Here is a 20,686-nt window from a genome sequence, read left to right on the forward strand (position 1 = left end):
GTTGTGTTAATTTCCCTTCGTTATTTTTTTATATAATAGTGTTCTAATAAATAAGTATAGTGTTATTTAATCCAATGTGTTTTCGTTGTTTGTATGAGTGATGTTTGTGTCCGTTAGGGTCTGGATGACCGTCTGATCGTCCGTGAGGTTTTCGAGACGAGACACCCGAGCCTCTCGGCGCCTAATGCTCATCTCATCATTGAGACCGACGAGCGATTTGGGAACAATTTGTAACTCTTCTTGGAGAGGTCCTTCGTCCTGTCCAGGTAAGTTCCAGTCTCAGGAGAATACTTATTGGTAGGACCACGAACCACGAACAGCGACCTGATTACACGGAGTGGTTACAAATAAATGTTCAGACAAACAGAGACCTCGAACTCAGAATGGTTACAAATAAATGGCAGCTCGAACAGCGACCCGAACACCCGGGCGGTTACAACTTTCTCGAAAACTTCATTCACGTAATTTAGGTCATGATCCTCATTATCATACTATTGCTTAAAACAGAGAATGGGGGTTACACACTTAGGTGTGAAGATTAAGGGACAAATCTTGGCGGTGCACTTGTGCACGAGGACATTTGTCCAAGCACGAGCAACCACGGGCGGGGTGCACTACATTCTTGCGGAACCCGTCCATTAAATAGACCGAACGGTCGCGGGCATGCTCTCCATACATGCAATTAAGCGTGGCATAGTAGACCACTAGCAAACAATGTGTTGAGTTTACTATGTAAGTTCAGTCTTGTCAAAAATCTTGGCCACTCACCTTACTGTAAAAGGAAATATTCTGACAACAGTAAATTCTAATACCTGTGCTCTACATAACAAAAAAAAATCAATTTGACGAAGAAATCCGAATTTGTTTGATTTAGTTCCGAATGTGGGTAACGCTATAGGAATTTTAAAATAGAAGGGGATTGCTAGTTTTTTTTTTATGAGACTATATACGACTGTTTGAGGAGGATTGTAGTAAGAATAAATAATGAAGGAAATCCATTCAAAGTAACAAGATTTGTACAGCAGAATAAGAAGTATAAAGATTATAACTTCAGCGGGATGGTGTATGAGTGAATCTAGCAGAGCCTTCCGTTCTCTGCTGGAACTAGTACCGTGAAACAGTCGTTTATGTGGTTTGCAGATAGTAGAACTTGTATAAGAGAACAGAAAAAGTGTAGATAAGCGTCACTATCGTTGACATCAGTCGATGCATGTGTTCGAACGAGGCTACTTGTTCTGCGTATTGGAAAGCAGTTTATTGTACAGCGTGTACAGGAATGTTGTCATACAGTGACGCGTCTGTGGAAGTAATGCATAGAACTGAACCGCACGCAGTGGCAATCCGGTAGTGGATCATGCAGATAATATACGTTTTGTCGTCACGAACCATACAGCGTCATCCACAATGTTAGATAGACGACAATCTTGTATATTGACATCTCTATGTTGATTGTTAGATGGAATCTCCTACATGGTGTAGTGATGGCACCCTATCCTTTTCATCTGCTTCCACTGGCTTAGAACTAAAAATAACTCAGGGTATTATCAGGTCACGAACACCGTCGCTAGGGTGCTAAACAACAGACGGTCATTTTTACGGACGACCCCCTGTTCCAACTATCTATAGTGATGGCCAAATGCGCTTTAGACGTTTACATTGTGAGTGCAATATGCCATCGTGCATTGTTGGGCGTTATAAGGTCCGAACAACAGGTGTGATGCTATAATCAGACGTTCAGTACAAGATTCAATTTCGGCTGCTACACATTGATGATAACTTCATCAGTGATCACCACTCCTCGGATGTTGCAGACGCTGGCGGCCCTTCCTTCCTTCAGACAATTCCAAACGTCATATTTAACAGGACAACATTTGGCCACAAATATCCAGACATTTGAGAGCATTCTTTAGTATTGATGCTTCCTTAGCTGACAGTGGCTGACATGTAACACATTAAACATGTACCGGATATGGTAGGTCGCCATTTTCTTCGTCCCGGTCTTCCAGCAGGAAGCTTCGACACCTTGTGGACTCACTTATAAGGAATGGACAGACGATTATTGGGGAGCAATCAACGCCAATTCGATTCGGTTCTGCCACGACGTGTAGAGGTTCTGATTGTAGTATGTCGAGACTTCATGTCATACTGATTTACCAAGGTTACAGGTGCTATAGAGTTACGACGTTGGAATCGTTTTTGATAGCACAATTGCTGTTCACAGTTGATTGTGCCACGTGGAACCGTCTTGCCATCACACGTTCTGTAGGAGATTTTTCTAGCAGGTCCGTTCATCGCAACTTGCGAGTTAACGTGAAGTCAGCTCAGTACATCGTCACTTAATACTCCGCTTAGTGGGTGAACGAAGTACTGGAACGTCGTGGTGTTACGCCGATTAATTATGCTCTTGATGGTCCTTTACCTTAATGCAAACCCCACAATGACGATAGCTACTAGAACACTTTTGACAGTTAGGCTTTTGCGTACTTGTAACAAATGTCGCTAAATGGAAGTCAACATAGTAATCGGTGAATCCAAGTGTTTAGGATGAAAATTCTTAACATCAGATGGGGATTATGCTTCATCGCGCGTGTCGCTACATATAAATGGAAATATTTACAGTTATAATAATGAAATAAATGCATCGTAATAGGATCCGTTCCAATCAATTTTTGAAAGGACCTTACTAAAGACGTTAGGCACCTTACGGTATTTATATTTGGCGGGTGGGTATGTAAAGTGCTTTAAGTCAAAAATTAGTGTTTTAGAGAAATCGCATTTAAAAGTTCAGACATCAATCCAAAATCCGGATTTGGAAAATGATTAGCTCTTGTAGCTCTTCATGTTAATAAGACTGCTTTTTGGATTTATGTCTGAAACTCAAAAACCGGATTTTTGTACTTATATCTGAACTTTCAAATGCGACTTCTCTAAAACACTAACTTTTGACTTAACGCACTTTACATACTCACCCGCCATTTGCAAATTAATTCTTAAACATATTTTGTTTTAATTATTGGATGATCCTCAACTCAAACATTACAAAGGGGCCACGATGCCTCAGTGATAAAGCGTTCACCTTTAGTGCATGAGGTCTGTGGTTCGCTCCAGCTCGCGCAAGTGAATTTTGTGGTGAACAAACACCGTGTGGGCGGGTTTTCTTGAGGTTTTCCCGTTTTCTCCCACTTTCTTCGTTCCACCATTTCATTCATTTTCTCATAATCATCGTCACTTTTAGCCTAGCCGGCATAACCGTGAGTCATAAAACTCAAAGATTTCATTTCATTTTTCAAAAATTACAAACTCACACCTGATGGAAAAAGTATGGGAGCTGCTTATCCAAATGCATAATATGTAGAAATTTCACTCCATAAGTTATTAATAATAATTTCTAATAGTGTTTAAATATTTTCTTTCATTTTAGGGAAGGACATTTCGCAGCATGATTCAAGAATATTTGACGTTGTCTCCTGTTTTGCATGATACATATCTTCCGTTGTATGGCAGTCATGAAGGACGACGTGTTTATGAGGAAACATTGGCTGCAGTGGAAAAAAATTTCCCACAATATGTTGAAGAAATGAAAGGCACTGCAGATGGAGCAGAAATTCCATTTCATATGGTAGGTCTTCAACTGTATTTTTGGCACAAACTAAAAAAAAAAAAAAAAAAAAAATCCCTAAGATTAACAAGGTATTATAGCTTTCCTACAAATACATATAGCACACCCGGTGGAAGAGTGTTACGACTCAAAGAATGGAACTTTGAGTTATCATCGCTCAAAAAAAAAAAAAAAAAAAAAAAATACAGAGAGAGAAGCAAGCTCTACCTGGTGGTATTTTCGCATAAATGTAACAAAACAAATTAACAGGCCTAATTACTGCGAAATTAAAATACCGCTAATTTTACAGTAATTATGTGATATCTTCAAATAGATAAAAGATAATCAAAATGTGGAACAAGAGCACCCTAGACAATATTATTTTGCATCCGTTTTAAGACATTTAGAAACACGAAAATAAATGCCGGTTTTCTAAATGGCTGGAAATCAAAAGCAGATAAGTGAGTCGTGATAACGATATCTCATGTAAAATAATATTGTCTAGCAAGCTCTTGTTCCACTTTTCGATAATCTTTTATCTATTGAAGATATCACATAATTACTATAGGCCTAATATTAGCGGTACTTTAATTTCGCCGTGATGGGGCCTCTTAACTCCTAGATTTCAGAATACCAGTATTCCAGGGAGAGATTTTGATAGAATAACAAACTTTAAAAGTCATGTTCCCACAAATGTGTAATTTTGACTTATAACAGTCTTCCACCGGGTGTGGGATATGCTTCAAGAACGTTTCATTTTATTTTCAAACAAGTTTAGTACAAGTACACAACCAACTGACTATAAATTAAAATGTCACGTCGTAGCTACTTTTGCGGCCAGCAGCAGTAGCAAAGGCAACATGAAGATAAATAGTTGCTTTAGAGATGTTATATGTGTTTTTCACATTTCTAATGACTCCATGAGTAAAACCAAAAACGGTTTCCCTGACTTCGTGGTTCCCCTGTATCTCTAGAATGTAAATATATATATATCAAAAAACAAATTTCACATTCGGAATCAGAATTCTTGCTTTACCGTCCCGATTACAATGTCACGACCAGTGTCACAATATATATATATATATTGGGGGGGAGGGAATCGGCTGTGCCTTGACAACGCTATCGATTCGGATTCACATTCTCGACTTCTCGGCCGTTTTTAATGTCATGACCTCATTATCAACGACATATCCAGATAATCTATCTTTTAGTGTTTAGGCGAAACCTTGTTCTATTTTAAGTAGCATTTTCTTTCAGTTTTACATATGGAATGAAGTAAAATCTGTATATGGGGGCCTGTCTGTCTGTTGCAGGAAGGTATTGTCTAATGAGCCGCGAATTAAATTGCTTAAATTTACCTCTGTACTTACCTTGCTATGCATTATACGAGGAATGACCGAAAAAGGGTTACAAATGGTTTATGTGTGAGACATAACTGGAAGATCAACACATTTGATGATAGAGGGCACACAACAGTCATCGATGTAACCATAGTTTTTGTTCAACCGCTTATCACAGCTTTAGATAAAGTTTTATGTACCATTTGAAAAGAAATCCGTGCTAAGTTATTGTAGCCACTATGAGACAGCGGTTTTGACATCATATGCAAGATAAAGGTGGCCACCCATTTTTGCTTTAGAACAGAAAAAAAGTGTAAGTTACAAGGGATAGGTCAGGACTGTAGATTTGGTGCACTAGTCGTTCCATGCGTAACGTCAGTGGTTGAAGTACTGCCAGGGTTGGTATTAACAATATTGGTCCGTCTTTCTTTCAAGGCTCGACGCCCCTTCCGTACATGTTGCTTTGAAATTCATCCCTCCCCGTACACCTGCCTATGAATATCGGAAGGTGTAATGTTTTTGGCCCACAATTACCGCACTACTGACGTCGCTTCTACTCTTGACAAATTTTCCTGACATCATGATTTTTAATGCCCGCTTCTCGGGTATAGATGATCAGAATCTGAAGTCTTCACACCTGCACCAAGACAGACATGTTATTAATCTACAAATAAATGTTCGTTAAGTTAAAGTGAATAACATAAACGTTTTATGCTTTGTAACCTTATTTTTATTTTTATTTTTATTTATTTATTTATTTTTTATCATCACTCGTTAATTCCTGTGTGTAGCTGATAAACATTCAAGAACGCCTGAAATAAGATGATATGAAAGTACTGCATAAGTTGGGGAAAATAACTTCTCTGTTTTATTTTAAAGAGGAAGCACACCATAAATTCCTTTCAGGAACATCCCCAAATCTCAAGAACGTAAAGGCAGGGATTGTGGTAATATTTCAGTGAAAGTTGTTTGGAAGACAGCTGGTGAAGCTAAATGTGGCAATATCTCAATCAATAGGCCCATGTCTCTCACTTTGTATCTGCACGAATACTGGGTTTAGTTCTTGTTGTTTGCCTAAATTCAGCGTCCCTTCTTAGGACTGGGGTTATATGAGGGTGGATCTACAGACTGAAATGGAATCCGAACCATTAACCTGTTGCATACCAATGACATCCATGTGGATATCAAGAAAATATATCAGTTATTAAGGGTCGTATTAATCCTGGAGATGATGAAATTTGTTAGTGGATGCAAGGCAACACTTAGTTCTACTATTTCTCCTTAGGTGACAGCACCTTACTGACAGAAAAGACAAAAAAGATGTGTTGTGTCATTAGATGAAAGCCCTAAGGGAGCATTCAATTACAACACACAAGTATTTGTTTGGACGACAAACGATTAGCAACTTCGAGATCTATTTCGAGATTGGAAAAGGAAAACCTTTGTCTTTGATCTCCGGTCAGTGTTGCCAACGAGAAACAGCATAAAATCCCTTCAGAACATTGGAATCCTCTTTTTTCAGTCCAAATGCTCCGCAATGCAAATTATTGTTTTTATCAATAATGTGAATGCTCTCCTCACGCACGCACAATAACTGTGCCCTATATAACTGTCTAGACAGTTTTATAACAGTAAATAAAACAGGTATTAGAGCACGCATATAGTAAAATGACACCTGGAAGGCAAAATGCTCTCCCACCGAGAATTGGACATGTGACCATGTGCACCAAAAGCTCACGCTCTAGGCAATACACTATCGGGCAAGGCTGGGCTTTTTTCTTCGAGCCAAAGATAACCTAGATATTCAATGGGTGTGTATACATTCGTAAACGGTCTTCAAACATCGATACAGCTGTCGTGCATACTGTACCATTATACAGGGTTGTCCAAAAGTAGGTATACGGTTCCGTACAGATCTGCTCACTGTATTTCATATAATTTCTTAATGTTATCAAACTAGTAGACCTAGCTTCTTTATTACTTGTTTTCAATGTAGCTTCTTTTTACTTATGCCTTAAGCCCGGAACAGCCGAAGTAAATAAACTAGCTAGAATGTTATACTTGAGTTGAGTTGAGTTGATTTTAGTTTAGCGTCCCTTTCAGCAGCTTAGCTATATGAGACGTGGACCTACTGATTAACGTGGAATCCGAACCACATGAGCTCCCGCCGAGAATCGAACCCGGGTCTCCCACGCCAAAGGCGCGTACGCTAACCGCTTAGCCACGGAGGAGCTCAATGTTATACTTGATCAATGCAAGGATGTATACCTACTTTTGGCCTACCCTGTATAACTATGACATAAAGACTACTGACAAAACAATAATCTTGAGAATGTGAACTTTTAAAAAGAAATGCTTCGATCCTTTCTTGTTTGCATTATTTCTGAGGTCAACCAATTTCATATTTCTTTACACCGAAATTTCTCTTACTCAAAATTATTTTCGGAAAAGAAATGGACTTTTTGTGTAGTCTGCAAATGATGTCATTACTTTAACAAATTTTTGGCTTTGTAAACATTCTCTTCGAAAATGTGGGAATAGTTAAGTTTTCAGTAATAAATACATTTTTCAAACCATAACCTGGGACTGGCTGACCAGTCAGTAGCCATTATTCAGCAGTTGCTACTACACTAGAGCTGCTTACTGAAACCTACATATTCAAGTAATATGCTGAAAATTGAAACTCTAACCTAGGTCAACCAATTTTTCTTATTACAGAGCTGGGTTTTTAAAATATAGGGTACTGCGGGGTAATTTGAATAATTTCAGACATTTTCTCATATATCTCAGAAACTGTAACTGGTATTCAAATACAAAATTGTGAACAAAAACTTTGAAGCTTACTATTACTTAACAATTTTTCTCAAGGTAGTATCTGAGATACATCATTGTGAAATTTTGGTATTCAATTTCCCCGCCGAAATTTCGAAAAACGTAAATGTGAGGGGCAGTTTGAATAACGAGTGGGGTAATATGAATAACCAATAAAATAAGCAAGTTTTATAGAAATATTGTATAAACTATTTAATAGTTAGATTGCAATTTCTACGGTAGTTGAAATATGCTAATTTTGAATGAAAAGAAGTACATAAATTGTAAATATACGTCACCTGTAGCTATCTTTTTGAATGTAGGCCTATACTTAAAAAAATGTTAGGAACATTGTCTAAGGCAAAGAGCCGTAATAGGTTAATTCATCTTCCATCGTTCGTATTTAACGACAACGACAACAGATAAACTGTTCTCGACCTTCGACACAAACTTTGTGGAACCATGTCTTACAACGCTGGCAACGAATCCAGTCTCTCTTTCTAGCAGAACGCTCTGAATAGTAATTAAGAAGGCAAAAACAGCAATTCCATGTTTGTCTTTCATTGCGTGCAGCCATCTTTAGACTTAGGCCTACATCTTCATCACTGGATGGGGTAGAGCTTCTTTCGAGCTTTCATTTGTATTTTTCTTGGCAGATTCTGTATTAGCACTCTTCTTTTTTGTAGTGCCCTTGGATTTTGTTGTACCTGATGCTTGCGTCTTTCTTCGGAGTTGTTTTATTCTCATTGCCCAAATAATTTCAGAAGTTGAGTGGCATGATTTTCCTGTGACACAACGTCTCTTCTGCACGCAAACTTTTTTCTGGGCTGGGAAGCACTTGTTGTATGGGTTCATCTATAGGCTTCGTTGGGACAAAGTTTTAACAGCCATGACCGGAAAAAGAAGACTCGTTGTTAAGATCTTCTTCCCGAGAAGACTGCTCCTCAAAATGTGTAGCAAGGCGTTTCCGAAGGGGCTAATCGAAATTCTTCAATAGCTTGTGGACTAAAGGGGAATATAACGGTACATGAAAACTCATTAACTGCCAGTCCAACAGAAGCTGTCTGCTTCCAGGCTTCAGTGAACAAAATGCAGAACTGAGGTTTACTAATCACTGAGCTCGGGGTTTGGTGAATCCAGATAGTTGCTTCTTGGTGGTAATTGGCTTTAAGGGTCTTAAAAACAGAGTGATCGAGTGGTTGTAATACGTGTGTTGTGTGTGGAGGTAGGTAAATCATTTCGATGTCATGACTTTGGCAGAACTCTAAGGACAAAAGTTGTGAGTGAGATTTTGGCTTTTAAAGTTCGGATTTTGGCGTACGCCTTTGAATATTACCACAGGAGGTATAAAAGACCCTCTGACATTTCAGCATGCTATCACCATTACATTTTCCCCGAGCTCAACAGATGTTACACTTACCACCTCTTTTCTACCCTTTTCTGCAAAAATTTTAGATGTCTGTTATTTAGAGGAAGTCTACTTTCGTCCATATTATAAATACGGTTAGGATAGTTTGTGGAGATCATACTCGTTCATTAATTTTCCCAGTAAGTCAAAGTAAGAATTCGCAGTTTCCTTGTTAATACTAGAAGCTCTCACTTTTCACAAACAAATATAAAATAGTAGGCCTATAGTTCTAATTTCACTGGTATTCAAATTGCCCCGCTTTGAATTATCCAAATTGCCCCGCAGTCGACGACTATTCCATTCAGAACGTGGTATGAAAACTACTCATTAGTTGACGCCAGCGTACAGTATATCAATGCCCCACATGCTACTGATACGATTATAATCCAGAGCGGTTTCATTTTATCCAGTTAATAATAAGGAAAGCTTAAGGAAACAACGTTGAAAATTATAACGACCTAAAAATACACATATTCGTACCAACCTTGTTGCAAGCAAAATCGTGCAAGCCTTCAGAATCGCATAAATAGTTTGTATTTCTGAGAGCGACTTCTGCAAACCACCATCTACAAATCCACTGTAGGTTCACTAACATGGCGAGCCGCATTTCCACTCTAACTGGCAAAATGCTTAACATTATTCAAATTCCTTTCTGATGAATTCTAGTACTATCCAAATTGGCTGAGGTCTAACCATCTGCACATTATTCAATGTATGGATTAGTTACACTTTCTATTAGAAGGGACTTGTTTAAAAATCTTCCAATTGCTTGTTTTAGAAGATCTGTTATAGACTACTAGTTAATGTTTATATATGTGAAAAAACGTATGGTTCCTGTTGGAATTTTCTATTTTGAATGTCTAATGTTTAAGGGAAGTATTAAATACTTAATATTCATAATATGTTATACACCAAGATGTGGGATTTAAATTCGCTCTCATTGAATCGATGGTTCGAAGTGGTAAGCAAAGCATGTTGGTTGCGAAAAGTATGTTCCATCAATAGCCCAGAAAATAAACACAGACCTCTACTAACTACAGTGAAACCTCTACTAACGGACACCTCTATAAAGCGGACACCTCCCATAACGGACATATTTTGTAAACCCCAAACACCGTAATAGGAAAAAACATATTGGCAAACCTCTCTAAAGCGGACACTCTCTAGTACGGACACGGACAGTCTTTCTTGTCTTTTATAGGTATTATTTACCTCCTACTAAGGACACTTTCTCTAAAAACAAGTTGAAAAGTACAGTAAAAATACACATTTAGTAATTCATACTATGTCACCAAGGAAGAACATGAGGGTGTGACAACATTTTGCGTCCTCAACTGTCTGTCAAGCAACTCTAGGGAAGGGCCTCTGTTTCACAACACCCTTGTATCCTTTGCTTGCATTCCACTCCCACCCAACCTGCTTCGGAAACAAAAGTGATTGACAGTTGCCCACTGTTTGGAATGACCCATCATTCTACTGTCCCGCTGGAATCTCTAACCAAACAGAAGACAAGTTTGGTATTTTTGACCACGGGTGTGCATATTGTCCTTCAAAACCATTAGTCTCGTAATACTAGTTTGAAACTATCCAAAACTAAACATTTTACAATTGCAAATACCATAAGATCATACCAAATCAGAGGTATTAGAATTAGTATTTAGAAATGCCTTTCACCTTTGTTCTAGTGATTCTGTTTCATGATGTTTTACTTGTTAAGAACATTACAAGACTAGTCTGTTATCAAAATTAGAAATTAGTTTTAATTTCACTCACCAATAAATTCACTTCCTTCTTCAAATCACTAAACAATTGATTCCATGTCGTTTACATAAATTAAATTCGAATTATGTTAGAAATTGACCACTGATTATATTCTCTTCTATATGTTTTAGTTGTTTCTTTTACACATGGATGACATTCTTCCAAATGTTCTTGGAGTGGAGAGAGCGACCAAAAATGTTGCTGGATGTTCTACTGTGTGTTCTAATCATATAGGTCAGGTGAGTCTTAGTTTGAACATTATTAATCAATAACAAATATTCATGTTGATTTTATTGACAATATTAATAAATAACTTTCTTTAAGATAGAAATTATTCATTGTTCGCTGTCCTAACGGAAGAACTGAACGATGTATCTCTAAGTTTCAAAATCGTTTTCTTTGTTATAACAAAATTGTTTTCTTGTTGTATGTAATAGGCATTAGAATTAATTAAAGGAATTGTTATGTTTTGAAAAAAATAGCAACATACAGTTCACTCTTTAGATAAATTGGTTCATGTGGGTAAACTCTTTTGGTTCGAAATTTAATAATTATTTACCATCTCCACTATTATTATTATTGTTTCCTACAACACAGAATATCACGTTCGCTGCGGTAGTATAAAACTGAATTTGTTTCTGGGTGCTATACGAGTCACCGTGTGTCTCGTTGAAGGTTTGTCCGTCGGTGCGTTACGAATCACCAGTCACTTGTGCACAAATCTTACTTCGAGCTACTCTCCGCAGATGACGACACAGTATTTCAAATTCGCACTTCAGCCATCTCTTGACAAAATTTGAAGTTGCATTACGCCAAAGCAGGACGCGTCACCGGAGACGTGTGGCACATGGATGCTGGTAATGTTAAAAATTTGTACAAGACGAAAACACCACAAACGCATAGATATAATGCAATGTATAAAACGGCACCGCACAGAAATAAAGTATCGCACGAGCCACCAGTGACTCGTAACGAAGCGAACGTGAGAGTATAGTTCCTTAAAAGTCCTCACACTCCTTTCACACTCCACATAAAGCCTGTCCTTCAATTATTAAAATGTTTATTAGATATGTTCAAATCTGCTCTGTATGGGTTGTCTTCTAGAATGTAGTATGTTGAACGTTTTAAACTTGTTAATTCTTTAAAGCATAGAATTTTTCATTATTTTTCAAAAACGTTACAATGTCTTTCACTTTATAAATTATATTTGTTTGAAAATATTTGTTGTATTCTATGCGAAAACAGAAGTAGTATGGAGAGTAACGCTCACACATTAAAACGACAGCATTTTCCTGTCATCAAGAAACCTCAACCACTGTTTCTGCAATTCATCGTCATTTCGATCACTAATAGAGATAGAAGATAAACAGAATAAAACAATGAAGCATGTGTCTAAATAAAAACAAAAGCTTCAAGTCATACGATTCTCTTCAAAAAGTGATCAACCTGCGATTGGAGTTTAGCATCGAGACTATATCAGATTTTGATCTAGCTTAACGTGGAATCCGAACCACACGAATTACCACGAGATATGGTGGGGTTATATACTGCAATTACAAACAAGACAGCAATGGTAAAATTTCTGTTTCGAGATCCAAACGGGCTAGCGATTCTTACGGAACAAGGTAATATTTATTGTGTGAATCGCGGCTTTCGGGATACAACTGAATAATTGGAAGAAAGAAAATTTCCAGTTTTAATGCGTACAGTGAAATGTAAGTGCAAGTAATTGACTGCGGCTGGGAGACTACAGATGAAGATAACAGCATCAATCTCCATTTCCTGAAAGAAAATACACACACCGTTAAATTCGAGGTACGATCTCGACATATTACTAGGAAGACATACAGATGTTACATCGATTTTGTTCCAATCCAAATACAATAGAATATTCGGATCTAAAGCTGTATTATTGTGAATGTGCACATGAGAATCGAACGGTGTGATGTTCATATGACGCTGCAAACATTTATTACCTTTCACGTGCTGGATACTTTGGTAATATTGTTCAGCCTACATAGATTTTAAACAAATTGTGTGTTGCAGTCTTGTCACTCCAGTAATAAACGCACATAGTGAAGAAGATTGAAAGCTCAACATAAAGTCTGTCCTTCATTTTTCTTGTAATGTTTTCTAATACAGGAAAGAGATCGTAAAATCATTTTGAATATTTTTGTATTATCATCTCGTGCACTATAATATTTTGTATATACATTATATATGGGTATACATCATGTGTAGGGATAATCAAAAACGTTGTTTTCTGTGAATCACAATTTAAAATATTGGTATCCTACTAAGGCAAACTGAAAATCAATGACACTAGTGTTCTCACGCCGTTTCTGGAAGAGGCACGATTATGAGAGTCATATTCCCACTTAGAACCATTCATGATAAATCAGAAACTTAAGCTCAATAATATTTGACTTCTGACAGTATTCGTGCCGGCCAAAACATCTATGGGATAACACGGGTTGTACATCTTCCAGGCGTATCAGAATTTTGTTTTCCTCATTTTACACCAAGTTGCACTGCGAGAATCAAACCATGGTCAAAATATATTACAGGTTGGTTGGTACTGTTTCTATGGTAGAAAATAGAAGGTGATGACTCGAACATAAAGCAAAACAATATTTGAATTCGGATATTTTCGATGCGTTTGCGCTAGAAATTTGAAGGGTGAAATATATATATATATATATATATATATATATATATATATATATATATATATATATATTAATTTTCGGTAAGGCCCTTTAAACAAAGTATACTCATATTTAATTTTATCCTCGAATTTTAAGTCGTTTTGGAGATATGGACACTTTTTGAATCGAAGTTTCAACAACAACTTCGAAATTGGAAGGAATTTGAATTTGATATTCTGGCCAAAGTTGTCTTTGGAAATGAGGTACCTTGGTATATATCACAGCAATCCGTGTAAGAGCACTTTTCACCGCTTTATCCGGCAATACCGTTCGACATAATTTCAGAGCCTGCACTGAGTGTCATAAGTGGTCACATGTCCCGATAGGACATACCATTGAGGAATAATCACCGAAAAACCGGATCTTCAAGATACTTGAACCGTTCATAACCAAATTTGACATGATGATTCGAGAGTATGCACTGAGTGTCATGAGGGGTTACATGTCCAGATCGGACATACAACTGACGAATAATCACCGAAAAACGGAATGCCCACAGATTTAATCTTGCAAAAGTGTTTGGTGCGCGAATTCTCATTGTAAAGAACGGAAAGTAGAATTTTCAGCATTAGAAATAGAGCAAAGTCCTTTTTGTTTTAATCTGCGAACACCATTTTTCAAAGCCATTATGCTTTTCGCTGATATGGCAAATTCAACTATTTTCATGTCATGTTCGTTCACGAAAACAACTGATACACTAAAAATGCTATGAAAAATCAATAAAGGTCGATCGCTTAGCTCCAAATTTGCAATTAATGGTAAATAGTTAAAACTGCAGTTTACTTCAAAGAAACCAGAAAAATGTTCCACATTTAAATGAATATCTTAAAACAAATATAGCATAGTAAGTACTCAATGCCATTAATAGCATTTCTCTATACGTTCTTTTATTCTGATATTATTACAGGAATTTCTGGGTCACAATGAGGATGCCCTTCCACAAGTAATGAACCACTACTACCTGGTGTCCGCTCACATTATTTCGGACAGTCCACGAGGTCGATGGAAAGTCAAAGAGGAGAAATTTGTGTCTCTGTGTTATGCTGGTCACTTACCTGGCTTCACAATGAGCTACAACCACCACGGATTTGTTTATTCAATCAACATTATTGCAGCTAAGAAGATGGCCTCAGGAAAAACTCGTACGTCCATGTTTTGTTTGAGCATTTTCCATGTGTTTTATTTTATAATTTCAACTAGTACATTAACAACAGGTGTCAAGAAATCGTCATTCAGGTCATACCATGAACAATGGAAAAATACATTTGATTGGATTTATTGCGACACGTAATTGGACAAAGGGTTCTGTAGTGTGTGTAAAATTGTCTTTGATTCCCGTATACTGTTTCCGTCGGCAACTGTTACTTCTGCAGACAGAGATTCGTGTAATGCATTTGTTTGAAATGCATTTTCCCAATGGCAAAAGGCAATTGAAAGTTTGAGAGTTCACTGAAAATGCACACTTCATCCTTAGGCGTGCCCACCAAAAATTTTCTGTGGGGACAGCTGGGCCGGCCTTAAGCCGATTGGACCGATCGCTCCCAAGCGGGCCCCGCGCTAGTATCGTCTACTCTACTCTCCAGTCTAATCTATCTCCAGTGCCGTTTTAAAAGAATATTAGGCCCCAGAGCAAACAAGTGTGTTGTGGTCCCTATGACTAAATTTTGCTCCTAATACATGCAATTAATACATACTATACTGCTCGCAGGGCCTCTAATACTTGCGGGCCCCCAACCAAGGTTGGCTATGGTACCGTTAAGATGGCTCATGTACTCTCGGTTGCCAAGTACATACAACAACATATGGCAATACAAGTACATCTACAGACTCCACAAGTGAGAGTGTAGCCTCTCCCAAACAAGTAAATGAATAGTTTAAGTTAAGTTTCCGGGCATAAGTAAATATTTTCTGAATTTAATGGTGCAGTAGTTTCTTTATTTTTTTACGTTTACAACTTCTGTTTTAAATTAGATATTATATCAAGCGAGTATTCTGCGCATCTCCAACAACCCTAACACTCCCCCAAATTTTCTTACACACACCCCTGAGCATAAAAATATTGTTTACTTTGACTTTGTGTAAAAATGTATTCATTATTCTGGGTGCACACCCTCTTTTATTTTGAACAACCCATTAAGTTAAGGTTCCTGGTGTTCTTACTGATTATGTCATGTGATACTACCGTGAATGCTGAGATGGTATCAAATAAATTAGCCTCAGTGCGACTTCCTTGCATATTATTTCACTTATTATAGCTATATTAAAAATATCTAGGTACAAAACCCAGAGGACAAACTTTGCCCTCTCCTGCGAAAAATCCTGTGGAGGTATTTTTTTAAATCAAGTCAGGTAAACGAAATGTATACTACTGCGTTCTGAATTGGTGGCTGCTTTTGAAGGATTGTCTTCTAACTCAAATAATCCAATGCAAAATATGTCATCCATCTTCCATCAGTTCCTTAAAGTTTGTGATCGTCTCATCAGCATTTCATTTTGTCTGCAGTCGATAACGATTTCAAGCTGATTATACCTGTCATAATTAGCTATCTACGATGTTCTCACTAGCGTACATTAGGTTTTCTTGACTTGATACAGCTGTTAAGAAATCTTTGAACCAATGAATTCATGTCAATGTGCATTTCATTATGTCTTACAAATATAAACTTATGGAAACATAGATTTTACCATTGTATTTCTCGTAAAATTCTAACCCAATTTGTTATATTATATGACTCTCTTCCTATTTAAAAAAAGAAGTCGAGCGAGATACAAGATGGCCGACTTCAAGATGGCGGCCATGATAAGCATACCCGCAAATATATGTCTAATTCCTTCCACTGTCTGTTAATGTGTTCTTGTTTTTCATCCCTTTATCCGTTTTAAAAATATAATGAAAATTTCAAACTTGAAACACATTGTTATGGCTTACTCTGATCAATCAGATTTTTGGCTAATGCGGGCGTCTTTATGGATGGAAGCATTTTAAATTTTGATTACGCTCTTTTCTTGGTATTACGCACTTCTCTGCCAAGTTTGGTCAAGAAACTAGAGTTCGACATCGATAGGTTTACTTGTAAGAGAAAAAAACTATGAAATACTGACACAGAACCTTCTTGAAAAATTGCGAGGTACAAGGATGAAATATACTGTATATTTTAATATTCATTCACTGTCTGCATTTCCATTTGAGTTATTTCTCTGAAAAATTAGGTACTATAAGCAATGAACAGAGTGAGTGTTTTTACCAGAACATTTTGCAGATGGAGAAACGTTATAAAAGGAAATGGGTATAACCACTAGACTAGCAGGGGGAGCGCAATATTTATATATTGGTTCTACAGACTTTGCTCCAAGTTAGTTATAAACCCGAGATCCCGCAAAATGTCCTCAGTCGGGCCTCGCACCACCTAAGGCCGGCTCTGGGGGACAGTACCCTTCACTCAACATTTTGGGCCGAATTTAAAGGAAGACTGATGGCATTTCACCCGACAATTTTGAAAATGCCGCATGATATGAATTAAAATGCTGCAATTTAGGGTAGATAAATCCTACCAATGATGACAACTGGTTTTATTCCAGCGGGACGAAAAGTCCTATTTATGGTACTGTTAAGAATGTTTATTAAAATTAATGGAGTTTCCAGGGCGATGATATTGACTTATAGGTTCCAGGACAGTACAATGAACTTAAGGTCAGTGACTAAGCATATTATTTAAGCTCATGTCTTCATTTATGAGTTGCAATGTTCCTCATTTTGAAACTTAAAATGGGTCATTAAGTGTCCTGTTAAGAAGCTAAAACCTACTGATAATATCTCTAGCTATACGAGTCCAAGAAAATCAGATTCTTCTTCAAAACGTCGAGAAATTCCAGCTGCTAATCCTGAAGATGTGTTCACAATTCCTTCAGTCTTCATCTCTTCCAACGTAGAGGGAATTTCTTTATAATTTTCAACAACTCTCGTTATTAGACTGAGTCTACAAATTCACCTAATGGGACACAAGGGGTTACAATGTTTGCAATGTTTACAATGATGTTTACAATGATGTTTACAATGTTTGAGAAGAAACCATCAGCATTAGCTTCTATCAGAGCAGATAATCTTGACCTCAAGGGAAGTGACTGTGAAAACAGTACTCTTAGTTCATGCACCCATTGCAACGAGTTTCTCACTACTTCTGACGCACTACACTTACCCTTAATTACAAGATTAGCACAATGTACGTGCAAGGCAAGAAGTTGCTGCTTACATATGATAGGTGGAACATCAATGTTTGCACCACTTGTATTTCCAGAGCAATCATAAGCTTGTCCTCTGAGTTAAGCGATGGGAAGCTGAAGTCTCACTATCTCATCCAGAATAACTGAAGCTATACACTCGCCAATAGTTTTATATACGTGATGCGGCATGATATCGTCAAAGGATCCTAACCTGCTCTATCCAAATTTGCAGTTTTCAAATTTGTACAGTGGCGGAGCAAGTGATTTCCCAAAGGATGTTAGGGATTCCCGGACATTTTATGACGTAAATTGAGTGGACAAGAGCATGTAAAAGACGTCTTATTGCCTAGAAATAATACTACGTCGCAGATCAGTATTCATACACGCAGATTAAAAGATCGCGGATGAGGTAATAATCACTGTGCGTGGTTGCATACCACCTCAAAAAGTACTAGTAAAAACGTTGTACAAGAATTCACTGGAAACGTCACGTGGCTACAATGTAAAAATACGTACAACACAAGCCGATATGTAACAGAAGATAAAGAAATTCCTATTGCTGATCTGCTCATATTAATGACATCACATCGCTTTTAATGACGACCTGTTACTAAAGCTACTGTCGTTTAATTTATTTGTGTTTCGTAATGTACATATTCGTCTGTCATTCTCCCCAGTATCTTCTCCAGCCCATTCGTGGCTAAGCAACGTTAACGTATGCGACTTTTGCATGGAAGACCCGGGTTCGATTCCCGGCGGGAGGTCATGTGATTCGGATTCCACGTTAATCAGTTTGTCCAGTGGCTACGCGAACGGCATGCTAGGACACCTCGCTTCATGTCTCGTGTTCTCTTCACAGATGAAGCTACGTTTTCCCATGATGGAGTGTTCAATACTCACAATCAACATTTGCGATCTGAGACAAACCCACACGGAACGTCAACTCTTGCCCATCAGAAACGGTGTTCTGTGAATGTTTGTGCAGGAATTTTTGATAATTATCTCATCGGATCGTACCTACTACCACAAGGCCCGGGGGAGTATCGCATATTTTTGAAAGAGGTCTGCCTGAACTATTAGAGATTGTGCCCTTGGCTGTTCGTCAAAACATGTTTTTTTTTTTTTAATGCACGACGGTGCTAAATCACATTACGCTGCGGAGATGCGAAGTTTTTTCAACGCATTCTTTCCGAACAAATGGATCGGCGGAGAAGGACCAGCATCTTGGCCACCTCGCTCACCAGATCTTAAGTAACCTTTACATTGAAGTGGCGGGTCAAAACTTTGAATACGTTTTGTAGTGACAGTTCTAACAACCATCCTCTTTTTATTTTAACAAAGACTCTTCTCTGTACCTTGTTCCTTACGATTCTCTTCGGTATGCAGTCCCGTTATACGATTTGGGACCAGAAACATCAGCTTCTGTCACAACTAATATCGCAAGTGGATGGAATGTTTTGTTTCACGTCAATCAGTTTAGAACTTTAATTTTTAAAAAAGAACGTACGATAGTCGCATTTATGTGATATACTGATCCAAACAAATGTGCTCAAACATTTATGTGTATTATTATTATTATTATTATTATTATTATTATTATTATTATTATTATTATTATTATTATTATTATTATTATTATTATTATTATTATTATTATTACGAGTTCTTTAGTTGTCTTTTAATAGTAGTTCTTGTTCAATTCCTGTAGTAGTATAATTGTAAGCGTTTTCAAAAGCGTTGCGATATCATTAATATGAGCACATCAGCAACCGGAATTTCTTTATCTTCTGTTACCTATCAGCTTGTGTTGTACGTATTTTTTACATTGTAGCCACGTGACGTTACCAGTGAATTCTCGTACAACGTTTTTACTAGTACTTTTTGAGGAGGTATGCAACCACGCTCAGTGATTATTACCTCATCCGCCATCTTTTAATCTGCGTGTATGAATACTGATCTGCGACGTAGTATTATTTCTAGGCATTGAGGCGTCTTTTACATGCTCTTGTCCACTCAATTTACGTCATAAAATGTCCGGGAATCCCTAACGTCCTCTGGGGAATCCCTTGCGCCGCCACTGCACAAATCTGAAAACTGCAAATTTGGATAGAGCAGGTTAGGATCCTTTGCCAAAGTCATGCAGTATCACGTCTACGCTTAGCAGTTAGTGAAATATTTAAGTCTAAAGTTTATTTCCCACGCTTTCGGCAACCTATAACACGTAAACGACACGGTTTTCGCCCTATGTTTATTAGAACTTTTTTTTTGTTTTACTCTCAGGAATCACCCCTCTCCTTTTGTACAACGAATTTAGCGCCATATATATACTGTAGAACTGAAGAAAACTTTCATGAGGACAGAGATCTTCATCAACCCACCTGGCACAAATACTTAATTGTTCTACACCAGTCACAACACTGCAACCATCATACACGATAGAGAACAGGAGGTTTTGAGATTTGAATTTGTTACATATATGAAAATCAATTTCTTGGTCCATGGTCTCCAGATTTAATTCTGGATTTTAGCATCCATGAAATCACAACTCTTCATGTTTCCCTCTGTCCAGCTCTTCAATTGTGCAAAATCTTCAGAGCAAAGGCTCCTCAACTGAAAGAAAGTCCTGAACCGAGAGTCATGTCCTCTAAATGCGAGTCCCTGTCTTGCAAGATAACGTATATTTGAAATTATTATTTTCCATGCATTTCCCGGTTTTCAGCTGTTCATCTTAAATTTGTCTGTTTGGTTTTCTATTGGAGTTTTCTTCTCTACGTGTAGCACAGTACAGCCAGGTTATTGCATTCTGAAGTTTCTTGCATACGGAATTTCTCTTTTGCCT

At 37.6% G+C, this 20,686-nt stretch overlaps 1 protein-coding gene across 1 annotated transcript in view; it reads left to right on the plus strand.

Annotated features, from left to right (window-relative positions):
- t (C45 family peptidase tan) overlaps positions 1 to 20,686 on the plus strand; it is a 110,668-nt gene that overhangs the window by 73,841 nt on the left and 16,141 nt on the right. Inside the window, exons 2-4 of the mRNA XM_081743432.1 lie at positions 3,422 to 3,619; positions 11,050 to 11,157; positions 14,534 to 14,768. Of these exons, the coding sequence (XP_081599558.1) occupies positions 3,422 to 3,619; positions 11,050 to 11,157; positions 14,534 to 14,768 (541 nt within the window). The remainder of the gene's footprint in view (positions 1 to 3,421; positions 3,620 to 11,049; positions 11,158 to 14,533; positions 14,769 to 20,686) is intronic.

Source organism: Thermobia domestica, chromosome 17 (assembly GCF_964235325.1).
Source record: "Thermobia domestica chromosome 17, izTheDome1.hap1.1, whole genome shotgun sequence".
Lineage (NCBI taxonomy): Eukaryota > Metazoa > Arthropoda > Insecta > Zygentoma > Lepismatidae > Thermobia > Thermobia domestica.